At 33.8% G+C, this 19,683-nt stretch overlaps 1 protein-coding gene across 1 annotated transcript in view; it reads left to right on the forward strand.

Annotated features, from left to right (window-relative positions):
* PTPRN2 (protein tyrosine phosphatase receptor type N2) overlaps positions 1 to 19,683 on the forward strand; it is a 925,005-nt gene that overhangs the window by 849,174 nt on the left and 56,148 nt on the right. The window contains exons 16-17 of the mRNA XM_058179748.1: positions 901 to 974; positions 10,818 to 10,895. Coding sequence (XP_058035731.1) covers positions 901 to 974; positions 10,818 to 10,895 — 152 coding nt within the window. The remainder of the gene's footprint in view (positions 1 to 900; positions 975 to 10,817; positions 10,896 to 19,683) is intronic.

Below are 19,683 nucleotides of genomic sequence, written 5' to 3' on the forward strand. Positions count from 1 at the left end.
TGGGTGGTGAAAAAGGGGAAGAGTTGCTGCCTGGGAAGTAATCAGATAAAAGATGCAGGAGGCCCCAGTGGTTAAATAGGCAGAGAAAGAAACTTAGGAAGGACTTGCACTAATGGATCACATTTATACTTTTAGACTTGCAAGATTGATGTCAGTCCTCCCAGGTAAACCAGACAGGAAGCAGAACTATATGAATTTATTCTACTTTATTAGAAGGCTACATTATCAAATCTTGTAAATCTGCAAATATAAACTTCCATCTGCCATTTTTAACTGTGTGTGGATCCTTTCTAAATGTCATCCTTTGACTTTAAGCCACTGAGGGCTCCTTCCTCTATTCTCTGATTGTTTTCTAGGTAGTATCTCTTCCCTTTGTTCCTCAAGGTCGTTTACACATTTCATTACAATATCTTAATGGTTTAGTTTTTAAAGTATTGAATTAGAATGGAAGAAATCTAGTTTTAAGTCAGCTGAGTGATTGGGGCCTGTAGTTTTCTTTCTGCCCAACATGGGGTTATTGTTGCAGGAATAAAATGAAGGGATTCTCACTTACCTCTGCCCTAGAGAAAAAGTAGGATCTCAATTTAACAAATAAGAGAAGTAAGGAAATAGCTCAGTAAAGCAGATGGGTTGATATCATACTCCAATATGGTGTTTTTAATTCTGTTTTTGTTTTAACAGCAACAGGAATGCTTTGTTTCGGGTTTATTTAAAATAATCACAGAGAACTCTATGTTTAAAAGCAAGTATGCTACAGCTCAAGTATACAATATTTCTCCCTTCAAGCTAAAAAATATTTTCTTTTGAGTTCAATCTTTGAAATAGCTATTTTAATATGCATATTTTAATCTATTCATATAAACAGTATAAATAACAATGTTTTTGGGGGGTGGGGGCAAGATGATCATTGCAGGATATGTTTGAAAGCTGAAAATAGTCATGACAATTCAGACTACATCAACGCAAGTCCAATTGTAAGTATAAAAGAAATTTCTTATGAACAGTGAGTTAAGGTTAATTATGATACAGTTAATTAAGTAATTATAATAAAAGTATAAATTTTATTTTGATGAAAATCATGGTTGTAGTTCCTGGTATCTGCATGTACCTTGAAATAATTATATATTTACTAAAGACAATATTTTTGTTGCTAACTTTAGTCCTAAAACCTACAACTTCAAAATTCCTAAATCTTTTTATGTACTTTGGCAAGTCCCTTTGAGAAAGGGCAAATATGCTTTATTGTTCAACTCTAGAATTTAAAAAACAAAATTGATTTAATTTATTTATTTATTTTATTTATTTTGTCACAGAGTATATATAAAAATAAGCATAAAATAATTATACAATATATAAGCATATATATAAGTATGAGTATGTAATAACTATATTAATTGGATATAACGAAAGGAAACATGTGCCTAACATGAAGACCATTCTACCTTATTTGAAATTAGCCAGTTTTTATGTTCTCAACTACCTTTGCTTGCAAATTTAAGTAATAGTCAATGGAAGGTTTAGCTGAATAAGCTCAGTCTTAGCTGAAAATTATATCTGATAGTCTTCATATTTGCTTGAATGTTTTCACATTGCCGCCTAATGTCCAAGCTAAATTTTGTAGTCCATGTATATTTCACACAATTTCATTATCTTCTTTCTGTGATTTTGGCTATAAGTTTGCTATTTAGTTGCAAATTTTCTTCAGAGTTACCATAGTTGAAATGTGCATTCTTCTAACAATGTTACCATGTACAAATTTAGATAAATGAAGTGCTATCAACAGGGAGCACATACTTAACCATTTCTCTTCAATAATTTCGGACAGCTTGATTTTTCCCATGACTAATTTTTCTCAATTAACAGAACATTATTAGAAACATATCATAGATTAAAAAGGTACTCTTCCTTGAGCTGAAACTGACTCATGGTGATTATAAGAAGTTATTACAATTATTTCCTTGGAAATAATTCAGATGTACTTTGAATTATCAGATTTTTCTGGGTTTTGGTTTGTTTTTATTTCTATTTAGCGTACAGTCTGAAGAAAACTAGCCTTTTTTGTGATCAGATAAAGTAAAGTTACTATGTGCTACCAACTGCTCTGGATACAGAAACATTTTATTATCCAACATCTAATCCCAATCAGCAGAATAACAGTTGTATATTTATTCAGATATAAAAATTATTGCATAAAAAGCCCTGCTGGAAGTGAACTACCTCAACAATAAAAATGTGAAGTTTTTGTAGAGTTCATGCATCATTGCTGGAAATGATTTTAGCTTTTCCCTTGCATTTCAGCCAATTTTTGTAGCCATTATTATATATAACAAACTAAATCCCGAATAAAATTTGGCTTCATTTTGCCTCAAAATGCATGAGTCATAGAAGCAATCCCTTGTTACTTGCAATTTTTTTCCAATAACAAAATAGGCTTTGCAGCAGTTCAATTGTACTGCATTAAATTATTCCTTTATTGAATGAAATAAATTGCTGTCCTGTATGAGGCAGCTTTAATATTTTATCTTGCTTCCATTTTTAAAATATATTTAAAATATTGTTTGAGGATGCTTTGCTTTGTAAACAAGTTCTATAGATAAGCTATCAATTTCACAATGATAATCTTGTTAAAATGTGTGTGTGTGCGCGCGCACACACGTGCATCTGTGCACATATGTGTATGTGTGTTCTTTGCAAATCTAACTTATACTAGGTGAAAGGAACTGGTGCAGGATAGCAGAAAAGATGAGATTTAAAATCCTAGTGAATGGATTTTTTTCATTGTCTTTAATTTATCATTTACAAGTAATTAAAAATATGAAATTTAGATTGATCAGAAAAATCCAAACTGGTAACTAGGAATATAAAATAGACATAGAAAAGAAAACAATAAAAAAAATTTCACATACAGATAAAAATGTATCACCAATATTACTTTTAATTAATTTTCACTGCTACAGTTTTACAGGCCTAAAATTGCGTATAAGCACCTAGCCCACCTAAAATATTTGCTGAAAAATAACAAAACACTTACACAAATATATCAAGAAATTCTGAAGTAAACCTATTCTGTTTTCCAATAATTACTTTTTTAACAATATTTCTGGATTCTTCAATATCACTTATAGCATCGAATTTTGATACATCCGTTTGTCTTCGGTAACATACACAACAATTTTTCAGCAGTACCTTCTATTTTAGAAAAATTGACCAATTGATTTGCCAGAGAATGAATGGGTAAAAAATTGATAACAGAAATGTCAATCTACAATGGGAAACGCTTTTAAGTTGGCTGTCCTGATATAAGGAAATTACTGAAGTAATTTTATCCAAACCCAAGAGCTGTACTTCCCCAACAAAAGTCAAAATTCAAGGGCTACAACCACAAGGGTAACTAAAGCTTATATTATTGTAACCCACCCAGAGTCAATTAACAGGGAGATGAGTGATAAATTGTGGGTGTCATCAGCCTTAGCTATGCACAAGTTATTGTCTCTGTGGCCAAATAATAAATTCAGTGTGTCCTCTTTATACCACTCTAGTAATAAGCCAGTGGTGGAGCGGGGAAAAATAAAAATTGAGGAAACTTTTTTTTTTGCTGTTAAAAAAAATCTATCATAAAATAAAAATTGCTGTTCCATTTTAAAAAACTTCCAATAATTACCATGTCAGTAAAATATTGATTTGTTATTTTTGTACTACTTGGATATCCCAAACAAAGGATTAATACTAAAGCTAGAAAATACGAACTGGAGTAGATTGTTTATTCTACTGTGCAAAATGTGCAAAATGCAAAATGCCTGAGAAACCCAGAATGGTACATGATGCATTTACATCTAAGCTTTGGAAAAGGTTTCATGGGTATGCTTATAATTGTATATTTTCCAGCTTTAGGGTCTGTGGTCCAGCTTCCAACTGGGGTTCACTCAACCTTGGCTTGAGTCTAAACAAGTAAAGTTATATATGGGAAATAGATGGGGTGGGCAGGGCTTCTTTACACTACAGAATGATTTGGCCCCCTGGCCATATGTCTCTATCAGAACTTGGCCCCCTGGCCATATGTCTCTATCAGAACTTGGCCCCCTGGCCATATGTCTCTATCAGAACCACTTACCAACTCCCTCTTAGTGTATACATATGTACATACATTCTCAGAAAACCTGAAACGTTCCATGTTCAAGCTCTGCAAAACTAACCACGTATCTTGATTCTTTGAACATTCTAATGTAAAACTGGATAGAAAAGATGCTTAAAAATTCTTTGGCATAAAATTAAGTTGGAACCTCTTCATGTTTTCTGAAATATCATAAAATACTGTGGTAATAACTTTGCTGCCAGCAACTGAATAAAAAGCTTGCAATTATAGCACAAGGAAACTCTGACTCTGCAGTATTACATCTATCATATTTGTAGTTAGTATTCATTAAATTTCAGAGATATCATCCAGTAGTAAATAATGGACAACCTTTGTTTATAAATCAGAGGTCATGAAAATAAATGGGAGTTCTGCTTTTTCTTCTAGGGCTTTGGAAAGGGAAAGGGAAGAACAACAGCCACTTTAAAAAAATAAAGGTTACCTCTCAGTTTTCTTGCTGTTGAAATAGTGAGACTGAGAATGTGAATAGCTTGATATTTTTTCCAAGCACAACATACTTTGTTTTAATATTGTGAATACATACTGATGATTATTGTGTCAATATAGCTAATATATACTATAATGATATACAGAGGATACATTTCAAAATATATGAATTAATGGCATTACTTACCACCTGTATTTAAAAATAGAAATAATTCAAAAACAGCAAAATAATTTATCTTTATTCTGAATTGTAAAAAAAGACGTTTTCCCTTTCTAATTTCTCTCTTCTAAATATCTTCTTTTAAAGAACCTTAATGAAATGCAATTAACCCTATTTTTCCATTATCTTTTTTCTTTTTCTTTTAAATGAAGATGTGCAAGATTTGGGCACATATATTCTATATGTGCCCAAATTTATTTATATTCTATACATTTTAGATTTAGTTTTATTTTTAGGGGGCTCAAGCCATGTAAGATATATAATAATATGAAGATGGAACCAAGTGATAACCATTGACAGTTATATTTCAAGTCAGCTAATTTGAAAATAGCCTTTATGAATTTTATGTAAATTACATGGAGAACATTCTTGAAATAAATTTATGTACTTCAAGTTAGTATAAATTGGAAAACTTACCCACATACATGCACACCTACACCTAATGTTTTGCTTTAAAATTGTCTAAAACTAAGTAATTAAAATGAATATTAAATCTAAAAGCGATATAACAATAGGGGAGATGAAAAAAATATCCTAATTTGGTATGAAAATGGTTTGAATTGAATTGCATCTTACAGAAAAAAAGGTATTTTTTTAGGTAGGATATATTTCCTGCATTAAATTATATCATTTATTTATTTAAATAATTTTTACAACCTCCCAACTTAGAAACAGTGGACAATGTAGAAAGACTAAGTAGATAACACATGCCAATCACAAAATCACATCAACAGCAATCATGAAACATCCACAGTATGTTGTTTGTTTTTGTTTTTCTTTTAATACTAAGTATTTTGTTTTTAAAAATTATTTTAATAATAATAATAATAATAATAATAATAATAATAATAATAATAATAATAATAATAATATCATCATCAGAATTGAAAGGGACCTTGGAGGTCTTCTAGTCCAACCCCCTGCCCAGGCAGGAAACCCTACACCATTTCAGACAAATGGCTATCCATCATTTTCTTAAAAATTTCCAGTGTTGGAGCATTTACAACTTCTGCAGGCAAGTTGTTCCACTGATTAATTGTTCTAACTGTCAGGAAATTTCTCCTTAGTTCTAGGTTGCTTCTCTCCTTGATTAGTTTCCACCCATTGCTTCTTGTTCTACCCTCAGGTGCATTGGAGAATAGCTTGACTCCCTCTTCTTTGTGGCAACCCCTGAGATATTGGAACACTGCTATCATGTCTCCCCTAGTCCTTCTTTTCATTAAACTGGGCATACCAAGTTCCTGCAACCGTTCTTCATATGTTTTAGCCTCCAGTCCCCTAATCATCTTTGTTGCATTTTATTTCAGTGTACATAAATATTCATGAAGTATATGTTAAAACAGAAGGGTAAAAATAACACTGTCTTTATAAATAAGAATCTGAATTGTATCACTACAGTATCAACTGTGGGCAACATAAACAGTAAAAATTAACATTAGAATTTCAAAAAAATAAAATATAATTTGCTGTAATGAATTTATATCAAATACTGATCTAATTTTAAATTATTTCAGGTCAGTTGGAAATATAACTTGGTATTAAAACAACTCAGCTTTCTAGATGCCTCAATGTGATCCCTAAACATAACAACATGCTGTATGGCAGAAATAGCTATAATTAAAAACTTCCTTATGTTTTGTTTCAAGTGATCCTTGATAATAGTTATCATGTAAAAAAAAAATAGATTAGCTCACATTGTCACTTTTCATGCCACAATGATGAAAATTTTGTGAAGCAAAAAAAAATTAGTATTTTGAATGCAACTATTTTGAATTCAGCCAACTTTTATTTTATATTGCCTTGAGCATCCCATACTTTGATCTTTATCATGATGTCCATCAATGCTGTTGCTGCCCTTTTCTATTTTTTTTCCTTATCCAATTGAGAATGATTTATACATGTGAATGCTACAATTGATTATAAGGTGCTTTGGATTTATCTACTTGTATACAACTTTTTTTTTCAATGGGACGCGGTGGCTCAGTGGCTAGGATCATGAGCTTGTCGATTGAAAGGTCAGCAGTTCGAATCCCTAGTGCCGCGTAACAGGATGAGCTCCCGTTACTTGTCCCAGCTTCTGCCAACCTAGCAGTTTGAAAGCACGTAAAAAGTGCAAGTAGAAAAATAGGGACCGCTTTTGGTGGGAAGGTAACAGCGTTCCGTGCGCCTTTGGCGTTGAGTCATGCCAGCCACATGACCACGGAGACATCTTCGGACAGCGCTGGCTCTTCGGCTTTGAAATGGAGATGAGCACCGCCCCCTAGAGTCGGGAATGACTAGCAAGTTATGTGTGAGGGGAACCTTTACCTTTACCTTATACAACTTTTTATCCTGCCTGTTTACCCAAGAGGCCAGGATTACAGATATAGATTGCCTTCGTGATTAATTAAATAATTATGTTATTCTGCATTATTTTACCTATTTTGAGCATTACACTTACACTCTCTTCAGATGTTTACAATGAAATATATATGACAGCTTCATTCTCATCTAGCCTGAAGAAAGAAAGAAATACTAAATGGGAAGGCAAAGTCTATACAGGTAGTCCTTGACTTATCAGTTTATTTAATGACCATTCAAAGTTACAATGGCATTGAAACTAGTGTGTAACCGTTTTTCACATGACCATAATCAAAATTCAGATGCTTGGCAATTTGTTCGTCTTTATAACGGTGTCCTAGGGTCATGCGATCCTCTTTTGCAACCTTCTGACAAGCAAAGTCAATGGGGAATCCCGATTCACTTAACGATCGTGTAACTAACTTAACAATTGCAGTGATTCACTTAACAACTATGGCAAGAAAGGTCGTAAAATGGGGCAAAATTCTCTTAGCAAATGTCTCACTTAGCAGCATAAATTTTGGGTTCAGTAGTGGTCATAAGTCGAGGACTACTTGTACTTGCCTTTCTGCAGTTGAATGATAAGAAAAATTGATAAAACTATTTATTCTTCTCAGTACTAGTTGCTGAAAAATATGAACAGAAATGCTAATAGGCTCATGTTCTATTCTTTGAGTCTTCTGATTGGCTAATTGGTTGACTTTACTAAGTATTTGGTCTGCTTCAGCATGCTCAGATACTCTTCATGTCAATATGGAACCCTCAGCACAGACAATATAACACCATTTATAATTTTCAAATTCTTGGGTCAATACTAAGAGGCAGATTAGAAAATCAACTTATTTTCATAAAATCTGCTCATTGTTTCATTTTGTTTCTGCGTCTTTCTGTTTGTTGCAGATCCTTATCATAAATGCTTTGAAATCTTTCCCAATTTTATAAGATTAATGTAAGCCCTGATATCTCTTAGTTATGATCCTCATTAACAGATTTTTTTTCTTAGCCTTCTCCAACAGACTGGTTTTTTATTATTTTGTTGCAAGTATAAATACTAGGTGTAATGGTATGTGGAAATGACCCTGAGGGATGGGGAGGCGGAAGAGATACTGCCTAGGGCAGAGGTCTCCAACCTTGGCAACTTTAAGCCTGGTGGACTTCAACTCCCAGAATTCCCCAGCCAGCAAAGCAAAGCTGGCTGAGGAATTCTGGGAGTTGAAGTCCTCCAGGCTTAAAGTTGTCAAGGTTGGAGACCCCAGACCTAGGGAATGATCAGACACAAGAGGGAAGCCTGCAGTTGCGTAATAGTCAGAAAAAGAACCTTTGGAAGGACCTGTCCTAATTGATCAGACAGTTAAAAATTGGTGGGAAAATTTGTAGTTTCAGACTTGCAAAATTCTGCTAATATAGTCTTACAATAAAGTAGAATTGAATCCTTTTCCTTGACCCTTTCTCTCTAATTGAAATTTAACAGCAAATTTTTAAAAAAATGAAATTCTAGGGCATTCTATCATGGCTCCATTATTACTGTTTTTAATCTGTGTATTCAGTTACAGATTCCTAATTTAGGAAATATTTTCAGAAACTACTTTCTGAAACAGAAACAGTCAGATTAGGACTGCTGACTTCATAAAGAACTGAGTCATTCTATCTATTTACATGTGTTATATGTAATACATGCCATAGACTAATATTGTGTTGCCTAACTGCATTATTGTGCTGCCTACCTTCAATAAAAACACACCCTTAATGTGAATGAAGGCATTGCACATGTTGAAGAGGTTTTAACCCTTATCCTCTCCTTCTAATAACCCCTCCCTACCACAATATAGAAGTTATTAAAAATGGAAAATGGCTTTCTTTATGCTAGTATGTGAGTTTGAAGTCTCCTGTTATGATTAAAATAATAGATAGTTCTACTTATTTTAACATTCCTAAAAAGAATTTGGGAACTGAATGATTTTAAAATTTTACAAGATCGTTATAATTTATAGTCCTTGACTTATGACCTTAACTGAGCCCAAAATTTATATTGCTAAGTGAGCAATATTTTACGACTCTGCTTGCCACATTCGTTAAGTGAATCACCGCAGTTGTTAAATTAATAACTTGGGTTTGTTAAGTGAATCTGGTGTCCCCACTGACTTTGTTTGACAGAAAGTTGCAAAAAGGGATCATATGACCCTGGGACCCTGCATCTGCCATAAATATGAACCAGGTGTCAAGCAGACGAATGTAAATCACATGACCATGGGGATGCTGCAATGGTTATAAGTGTGAAAAATGGTCATCAGTCACTTTTTTCAGTGCCGTTGTAACTTTGAACGGTCACTAAATGAACTTTTGTAAGTTGAGGACTATCTGTATTAAATTATTTCAGATGGTATGACTTGTACATGTACAACACTAGCAAAAATTGACCTTGGCACATTTAGCCAAGGGATGTTTGGCAAATTTAGCAAAACTGTTCTGGTTTTGGACTAAACACTGTTAAGATCCATATTCTTATTCTGATATTGACTGCTGTAAACTCTGCTGGTCCATTAAAAAAAATCAGTAGGGCATTTCTAGATTAATGTCAGCCCTTCCAAGTAAACATGACCAGATGTGTTAATTTTATTTGTTTTTCTCTTAGCACAGCTGCTGCTAAGAATAGCAGCAACTTTTCAGAACAACATTTTAAGTGTTTGGGTTTTTTTTGAGATTTGGAACTTGGATCTTATAATTACTTAGTTGACTGCTTTGATTTGTATTTTGCAAATGTTCCATTGGTTTATTAAATGCTTTCATCTATTTTTAGTATTAAATTTTGTTGTATTTTGGGGATATAATAAGTGCAGTTGTTAAATGAGATCTAGTGTTCTTGTAACTACAAGCAAAATATTATCCGTACTCCTGCATGTGTGTATATTTAATTTTTTAAAGAGTTATTATCAATGGTTTTTTGTTGTTTTTATTGTAGTTTAATTCCCATCCATTGATCTTGTCCTTATTAGGATAATGGGGCCAGAGATTTAGGACCTGAAAACACACCCATCGGTTTGAAAACATTCATTGTAACCACGTAAAATCCTATTTTACTCTTCATGGCTTTGTTTGAGAAAATTCTATTTTTTTTTCTGCTCAGCCACTCTTTGAAGCAGATGTAATAATTAATCTCTTTAAACAGAACTTCCTCTGTTGAAGGTTAGAAGCCTATATTTTAATCAGATGAACTAAGCAGAAAAGCTAGGATTGAGGGTTTTTTCCTTCAATTCTGCTTTGTTTTTATGTGCTTATGCCCTTGAGTACTATGATGGAAATAAAATAAATACTTAGATGTGCCCTGCATTCCTAATGCTCAATACTTAAAAATGTTTGAAGCCGCATCGATGTTGCTATGAGACTATCAAACCCTTGTATAAATGCATTTTGTCAGCAAATGTTCCTTAAATGATCTCATACTGCAAATTTTGTTAATTGTTGGATATCTTAATATTAGACTAGTATCAGTAATTTGTTTAGGAAAAGTGTTCCTTTAATACAGGAAGAAATACTGTGTTCTTGCTTTCTTCAAGTAATAGCAGAAGTACTTTTCCTAGTTAACTTAGTTCACAAATATAATCCAGAATGTCAGAATTCATTTTCTCTTGCTGAACACTTTTAATTAGGTTCTCCCCACCCCGTTTCCTTTTTTCATAGATGGACCATGATCCTAGAAACCCTGCATATATAGCTGGTCAGGGTCCATTGCCTTCTACTGTCACAGACTTCTGGCAGGTAAATTTACTATTTATTTATTTATTTATTTATTTATTTGCAAATTCCATTTGCAAAACTTTGTATTTAAATCATATTAAATGTTGACAATAATGTGAATTTCCAATAGAATACCAACATAATCTTGCTAGTGTATATATTTGATTATGTGTTTATTTACATAGACTTACTTCATAGTATTCATAGTATGGATATGGAGGAAGGAAATGATCAGATCAAAATATGCTCTCCCTGGTCAAAAACAAGTTCTTTCTAAATACTGTATGTGATTCATTTAATAGAATTATTAGTGTGATTTTTTTGAAGCAAAGTTAGCCACAGATGTATGAAGTAAACAGAAAAATATTTAAACTGCCATTTGAGATATCTGAACCTAGCAGAAGTGATGGAACAAAGTCAGAAGAATGGACACAACCAGATACATGATGAAAAGCTTTACACAAAGTTTTATTTATTTATTAAGTGTAAAAGTTCCCCATGTCATTCTGAAAAGCTAGGCAGCATATACATTTCGTTTTTTTTCTTGTGGAAAAAAATGGAACGGCATCTCTGTCGATAGAAATCAAAATCATAACAGGTAAAATCACATGATCACATCAATTTACAACCATTACCAATTTCTGATTGCCATAAATAAATGAATTCTGCAATATTGTGGTTTTTTTTATTGAAAAAGTTTTTACAAAAAAAATTTTCCCCTCCCCCCACTCCATCCCCTCCCCATTCCCTCCAAAACCACCCTGCTCCCTCTCCCCCCCCAACTTCCCAGAACAAACACAAGGTATAGTTCAACAGAAAAAACAATCATTCGCTAAATTTTCCCTAACACAAATTATAATCCTCCCTCCCTTCTCAAATCCTAACTTCCCCCATACAAATTAAAGATAAATACATCCTAATCATTCAAAAGCAATCTGATATCTCTTAATCTGATACCTATTTTGCGTATATTCAATCCATTTTTTCCATTCAGTTAGATATTTTTCTTGTGTAGTATCTTTCAAAAAGGCTGAGATTTTAGCCATCTCAGCCAAATTAGCAACTTTCAGTATCCATTCTTCTATTGTAGGTAACTCTTTTTTCTTCCAGTATTGTCCTATCAGTAGTCTTGTGTTAAATGGCCCCAACTGACCTTCATCATCATCTTGCTCCCACTGTGGATGAGGCATGTCCAACATATGGCTGGGCTTTGCACTGGCCAAAAAAAAAAAAAAAAGGCAGAAACAGTTCTTTTGCAAAGAACACTTGCCCAGAACAGGGCTTTGTATTCCCAAAAAGAAAAAAAGAAAAACCAAAAGCAGCAAAAGGAAAGGAAATTCCAGTCCACTGCGATTCTACGGTTGCTTTTTGGTTTTCCCAGCTCCAACCTGATCCAGAGTAGGCCAGGCATGTCTTGTCAGCAGCCAGAGCAAGGAGATAGCAAAGGTCAGCTGGGGCAGAAGAGTGCAGAATGGCAGGGACTCGAAGTGCAGGGGGCAAGGGTAACTATAGCTGGGATGGAGTGGGGCAGCTGCTTATTCCCAAAGCCTGACAAGCTTTCCCAGAGTCACACTGCTTTGTGGCTGTTTTGCCAACCAGCAAAGTTCCTTATCTTACTGAGGCTCAGACTAAGAGCAACCAAGCTCAGAATGGCTTGAATTGGGGTGAATATTCATTTAATGACCCTTGATTATCAGTTAACAAGAGCAATGTGTAGATTGTGGTTACTAAAAGATGTGGTCATTACTTGGATAGGCAACATCGTCAATGCTAGAAGGGAGTGGGGTTTGCTGTTGGTTTATCTATAATTCCGTGCCCTGTTGGTGTTGGTGGGGATGTTGTTTTCTTCTTGGTAATTCCTTGATTAGGCTGTTGTTCACTACTTGATGATTTGTCTGAGTTAGTAGTTACTTGATTAGGGTTTGCCGCTTGATTATTTGTCTGCTGTTGCTCCTGATGTTAATCCCAGTTTATCTGGGCATTGATTGCTGGCAAGGAGGTATTCTGATTTATTTTTCCTTTTTAGCTTTTTTATTGTATCTTTTGAATGTGTAAATGTGATTTATCTCTATGAGCATATTGACGACTGATTTGTCTGAGGGCCTAGCTTTCAAGGAATTCTCTAACATTTAAAAAATTTATCTAGGTTTGGGATGTTCACAGTGTTCCAGTTGAAACTTTGGTTAAGTCTGTCTCACATTGTGAAATCAAGGAGTTTTCATCGTGTTTATAGATGCACTTTACTAGTCTTTTGCCTGTCTCTCTTATAATGCTTATATTGTATGTTATAGATGATTCCTGGTGATGATTTTTTTTCTTCTTGTGCTACTGGTGAAACACTGTTTAACACTATTAAGATGTTTTGGAGGGCTTTGATTTGTGTGCTACAGTGATTTCATATGGTTGTACTAGTCTGCAGGTTGTTTTCTGTTGTGACTCCCAGTTGTGGATCAAGGACTATCTGTGTACAACAAGGGTAGGGGTGGGTTACAAAGCTACTGCGATCTATGTGACTTTTCTTCTTCCCCACTCCCACCCCACAATTATCGCTGATTATGAAAAATCAATTTGTAACATATCTGTAGGGTACCATCTTGGATTGGTTGTATTATGGGAGTTTTCATAATCTCAGAAGATACATAAATATCTTTTCTTGGATGTAGTCCTAAGAACTAAGAGAACGAGATTTGCAAGCAAATTGGGAGAGTTGTACAGAGCTTTAAGTTATATGTTCCTAATTCATTCTTAGATGAGAGTTTATAATACATTACATTTTAAAGTAAGGGAAGAAAAGCCTAAGTTCTTCGAATTTTTATTGAGCTTCATCAGCCCTGAACAACACCTGTGTTGGCTGAGTGATGGCTACCAATAGAAGAGAAGACTGGTATGATGGGTGTTTAAATTCAGGAAAAAAATGGAAAAGAACATTTTGTATCTTCTTTGATTTAAAGTTACATTTAAGTACATTTTTGCATAGAACCTCCACCCCATCCTACCCCAGGAAAGTGGTTCCTAGTAATTAAATATCTCAAAGAAATGGATATGCATCCTTAGTACATTCCTTCAGAGAGCCAGGAGTGCAGGTGTCAAGACACCTAGGAAGAATGCTTTGTTTCCCCAAGCAAAATGATCATGTCGGATATCCAATGAAAGCCGGATGTTCAATGAAAGATTCATAGTCAATGGTGTATTTTCTAATTATATTTTAGAACATATATAATGATCTGACTGGCTTTTTATTTCATTGGGAAAAAATAAGAAAAATTAAGCCTTTGCTTTCTGCTTAATTATTTCTGAGTAACTGTTATCAGAGGTAGAGGGTGAGTGAGTAGATTTGGCTTCTTTATATGGAGCCTGTGATGCAGTAAAGTCAGGAATTTACAGAATGGCAATGGGAAGCATTATTTTGTTTTTGGGGACAGTGCAAATAGGCTATTTTGTTCATTTTAAAAACTAATTTCAGAAGGCTAACAGCTTTCACAAATCTTTTGCTTCTATAATTGTTCAGCTCTTTTTTCTTTTTCTTTTTTTATTCCTTCATTTTGTTTTCTTGAAATATGTATTCTAGTTAGTCTAGCGAAAGAAAATAATTAAATTCTGCTTTTCTATCTTACTGCATTCTCTCTTCCCTAATGCTTTGATTTGTAGCCAGGATTAATTTGTGTGCCTTAGTTTCCTTCTTGGCCTAAAGGATTGTTCTTGGAAAACAGTGAAATGTGATTACATATTTTGTTTCTGTATTCTATTCTTTGATTTGAATTTGATATCTAGTGTAGTGGATTGTAAAGGCAGTTGCCATTACAAACAGTATTCATATATGGCTGTAGTCCTAAACACAAATATATTTACTAAACATTTAAAATTATGTTAGATGTGAGTTTATAATGAAAAGTTAAATGAGTGCTTAAAAATTCTAAATAAATAAAATGTAAATTATTAAATTCAGAATTGACAGTATTGCTTAGTTTAAGATAAGTAATATGCACCAGCATATTCTAGTGATATGCTATGTAGATTAGTTGATAATCTAAACCTCTCTAGGATGTTTTGGAGTCCATTCATTCATGATAATTGCTAGTTAATATGAATATAATTTAAAGCAACAAAAGGCCCTACACCTGCAAAATGTTAACAAAAGTCTGAAACCTGAGGCTAAACCAAACATGTAATAAAGTAGCAAGTTTTGCGAATCATTTAAAGCTTCATAACCTGGTTTAGGATTGAGGTACATCATTAAAACACTCATATTTTGTAAATATCACACAAATACTTTCAAATATGTCAGTAGTGCTTGTTTATATGTATATGTGTAGCTTCCATGGGACTATCACTGAAGCAAGGTGACTGTACATGAAGTTAACAAAGGTTTCATTCGCCGTGTGACACTTTTTACTACATCTAATTAGAAATGCAAGATATATTGTTGGCATTACTTCTCTGAGTTAAATGAAAGGAGGACAATATGATATATGTTTTATGTTCTTCAAAAAATTTTAAGTAGCCTTCAAGTAAATTTTAAGGTAGCCTTAGTCTTATTAATGGGTGTTCAAATAAGACAGCAGAAAGAGACAAAGGGCAACCCAAAGGGAATGTTCAGTAGGTATAAAATTATCAAAAAGAGTTATAAGACTCCAAGAGAGAGAAATAAAAGGGTGATTAAAAACTCAATAAATGATGGAACTCCACAAAGGTTAAGAGATGATGGATAATGATCAAATATATTAATGAAAAGAAAAAATAGAAAATACAAATAGGGAAAATAGTAGCATACATATTAAGAGATAATAGAGTCTATTATAATTAAAAATAAGCTAAGCTTAGTAGGTGGAAGTTTAGGATTAGGTAATCTAATTGTATTATTATTAATAGTCTGTTAAAGTATATTATGAACTTAAACTTTTAAGGATTAGAAATTGTGGAGATTTTGAGCTATATTCCTGGGATTAATTAATTTTTGTTAATATTTGGCCTTATTAGAAGTCCTAGACATTTGGGTTATTGAAATTATGGTGGAATAATGAGTAATATTAAATATTAGTAACTTAGTAGGGGATAACAAATACATGGTGCAAAGAAATATTATTTATGTTTAAATGAATTAATGGAAAAAATTATAAAAAATTATAAAGAGAGAATGGTACTGTTGAAGTTGGGAGATCAGGACTATGCATACTTATTTGTATTATTACTGTTAGCATTGTTTAAAAAAGCTTTGACCCAGTCAATACAATGTCCACAAAATATGTATGGTGTATATTATGTTAAAAAAAATAAAAAAAGTATTTTAAAAAATAACAAATCATAATCGCAATTAGTCAATGCAAAAAATATTTTTGTAAATAAAAACTGATTTGAAAAGTAAATTTTAAGGCAGCTATAAAATACTCATCAACATTTGCGTATACTGTAACATTTCTTATCATAGTTTCATTTGGACATTTATCCAGTGTGATATTTTACAGTCACAGTTGAGCCTCAATTTATTTCTTTGGAATAATAAATTACAAATTGGTCATAAGTAAATCTATATAACTCCCTAATTATTAAATGTAGGGTAAATTATGATAATAGGAATGATTAAATACATCTTGGGGTAAAGAACACTATAAAACGGGGGTCAAACTCTATTTCATTGAGGGCCACATCAGGGTTGGGGTTGACCTTGGGGGACGGGGGGGGCATGGCTGGGATAGTTGTGGCTAGCTCAACATTGCTCACATGGGGGGGGGGCTGTGGTGGGCCAGGTGGGGCTGGAGGGATCCATTGTATCCAGGGTTGGCGACAGCCCCTTGCTGAATCCAGGGCGTATCTAAGGCTGACCGCGTTCTGATCTAGATGGCTGCCAGCAAGTTTTAGATCAGGGCGTTGGCCAGCCAGGACTGACGCACCGTGGGCCAGTCCTTCACTGTTTCCAGGACAGCCTCGTGGGCCAGATCTAACCACATGGTGGGCCAGATCTGGGCCCTGGGCCTTGAGTTTGACACCCCTGCTATAAAATTTAGCTTTTCCAGATGTTTGAATTTGAACATCCATAATATTATGAAAAATTATATTTCTTGCTGTTCTTTGTATCTGAACATGTTCAAAAACTCAAATGTGTATTAAGCATGAAGTTCAAATTTCTATTTAAAAAACCATAGGCAAATTAAATAAAAATTTTGCAACATCAGTACTTGCCTACATTACTTTAACAATTTAAAGCAGTAAATGGGTGGTGACAAAAGAAAAGTTTTGGCATACAAATCAGAAACACCAGGTAAATATTTCTTTTTTTGGTAATTATTGGCAATAGTTGTAATTAAAGTGACTCAGATTTTGAATTCAGTGGAGAACCTCACATATATCAGGAGTCAAGTTTGGAGACCCTCATTTGGGTTCTAATCCTGTTAACATCTGCTGAGGAGGCCTATTTACTCTTTTCATCTTTATGTCACTGTGACCAAATTGAAGGATCCATTAAATGTCTTACATCAGAGTTAAAGAAGCAATCCCCACATTGTGTCATTCTAAAATGGTTGGTTTTTTTCCCACATATAGAGGGAGACCAAGATACAATGCCATTTTCAGACAAATAATCCCATAGGTATACTTGTTTATGATTTGGATTAATTTTTAAGGGCTAAAAGAAAAAAAAATACTGAGCATGATAGATAAGATTTTAAGCATAACTTTTCACGTTCTTGCCCTAAAACAATGAATGAATGCTAGAATGCTTCAGATAATGTAATCCAAAAAAATATTTTTCTGCTTATGTTAGCTCTCCAGACAGTTAAATTATAAATGTAATAAATAAACATGCTAAATTATTGGTGGATAACAAGTTGAATGGGGTTATTTGTAACAATGAAAGAAATACATAAAGCTGGAAAACTTGTGTTACTCAAATAATAGCTCAACGAAATAGGCTAAGAGATCCTTCTGTTTCAAGCATAGAAAGATTATAGGCATCAAAGTGTTAACATATAGTTGTAATGGGAGTCAAAGAACTCACAGTATTGTTAACTTTGAGTGTCAGCTGCTACATAAAATGACATATAAGAAATATTATACTCCTGGGTAATTTCAAAATTGTTTGTTTAAATTAACTTCATTAAGATTTATGCTCAAAGGAAATTTTAAGAGATTTGAAGCAGTTTCTCTAATGAAATATATTTTTTAGCCAATAAGAAGGATTGCCAAACTGTAAGAATTCCTTTTCTTTTCTGTGAATAAGTAGGCTTGCATAATGTTGCACTTGGGTGACACAAGCAATTGCTCAATAATTAGTTTATGACCTAGATCATTGTGCTTTTATTGCATTCATAAAAACAATGTATCTCCTCATTTTTGTAATGGCTTCATTGAGCTGCTGTATCTTCTAAAGACATATTAAATTGTCACATGATGGAAAAACCAAATTCTCTGTCCAATCTTTTGTATGTGCTATGTGTTTAGCACTAATAGCTTAAAAGTAAGATATATAGTTTATTCTTTGGTGTGTGTAAATTAATGGAGCTGGGTATAGTTTTTGAATAGAATAGAACAGAACAGAATAGAATTCTTTATTGGCCAAGTGTGATTGGACAACAAGGAATTTGTCTTGGTGCATACACTCTCGGTGTACATAAAAGAAAAGATACATTCATCAAGAATCGTAAGGTACTACACTTAATGATAGTCGTAGGGAAACAGTCAATATAAATCTTAAGGATACCAGCAACAAGGTTACAGTCAAACAGTCATAAGTGGGAGGAGATAGGTGATAGGAACGATGAGAAGATTAACAGTAATGCAGACTTAGTAACTAGTTTGACAGTGTTGGAATTATTTGTTTAGCAGAGTGATGGCGTTCAGGGGGAAAAACTGTTCTTGTGTCTAGTTGTTCTGGTGTGCAGTGCTCTATAGCGTCATTTTGAGGGTAGGAGTTGAAACAGTTTATGTCCAGGATGTGAGGGGTCTAAATATTTTCACAGCCCTCTTTTTGATTCGTGCGGTATACAAGTCCTCAATGGAAGGCAGGTTGGTAGCCATTGTTTTCTCTGCAGTTCTAATTATCATCTGAAGTCTGTGTCTGCCTTGTTGGGTTGCAGAACCAAACCAGACAGTAATTGAGGTGCAGATGACAGACTGAATAATTCTTCTGTAGAATTGAATCAGCAGCTCCTTGGGCAGTTTGAGCTTTTTGAGTTGTTGAGAAAGAACATTCTTTGTTGTGCTTTTTTGATGACGTTTTTGATGTTGGGTGTCCATTTTAGGTCACCCATTTGAGATATGGTAGAACCTAGAAATTTGAAGGTCTCTACTGTTGAAATGTTTAGTGTTCCATTTTTGTGCGATTAGTATTGGTTATCAAGGCAGAAAGCTGATTCTTATACAGTATCTACTGCTGAACATGTAGCATACTCATTTATCGTATTTATGTAACCATGCAACTCACAGAAAAGCATCTCACAATAAAAACAATAGTAAAATCAAAATATTAAAACAATTAAAAAGACATCAGTATTAACAGCAAGATAATAAAAAATAGGTGCTAAAAACAATGCAGTCATCTTGATTAGATTATGTTTTCCTTGAGATCACCAATACTGCTGACACAGCCATATTTTGAAACACTTCCAGAAGGATCTCAAGGATGGGGCCAATTGCACATCAGGAAGATGTTGCACGGTGCAGGCAGAAAAGGCCCATCTTCTATTTCCACCAGATGAAATTCTTTTGTAGATGGGACCCACATCACATCTCTTAAGCTAGACCTTATAGGATGGGTAGATGTACTGAGTGGAGGTGGTCTCTCAGATAACTTGGCCCCATGCTATGGAAGCCTTTA

Source organism: Ahaetulla prasina, chromosome 4, assembly GCF_028640845.1.
Source record: "Ahaetulla prasina isolate Xishuangbanna chromosome 4, ASM2864084v1, whole genome shotgun sequence".
Classification (NCBI taxonomy): Eukaryota; Metazoa; Chordata; class Lepidosauria; order Squamata; family Colubridae; genus Ahaetulla; species Ahaetulla prasina.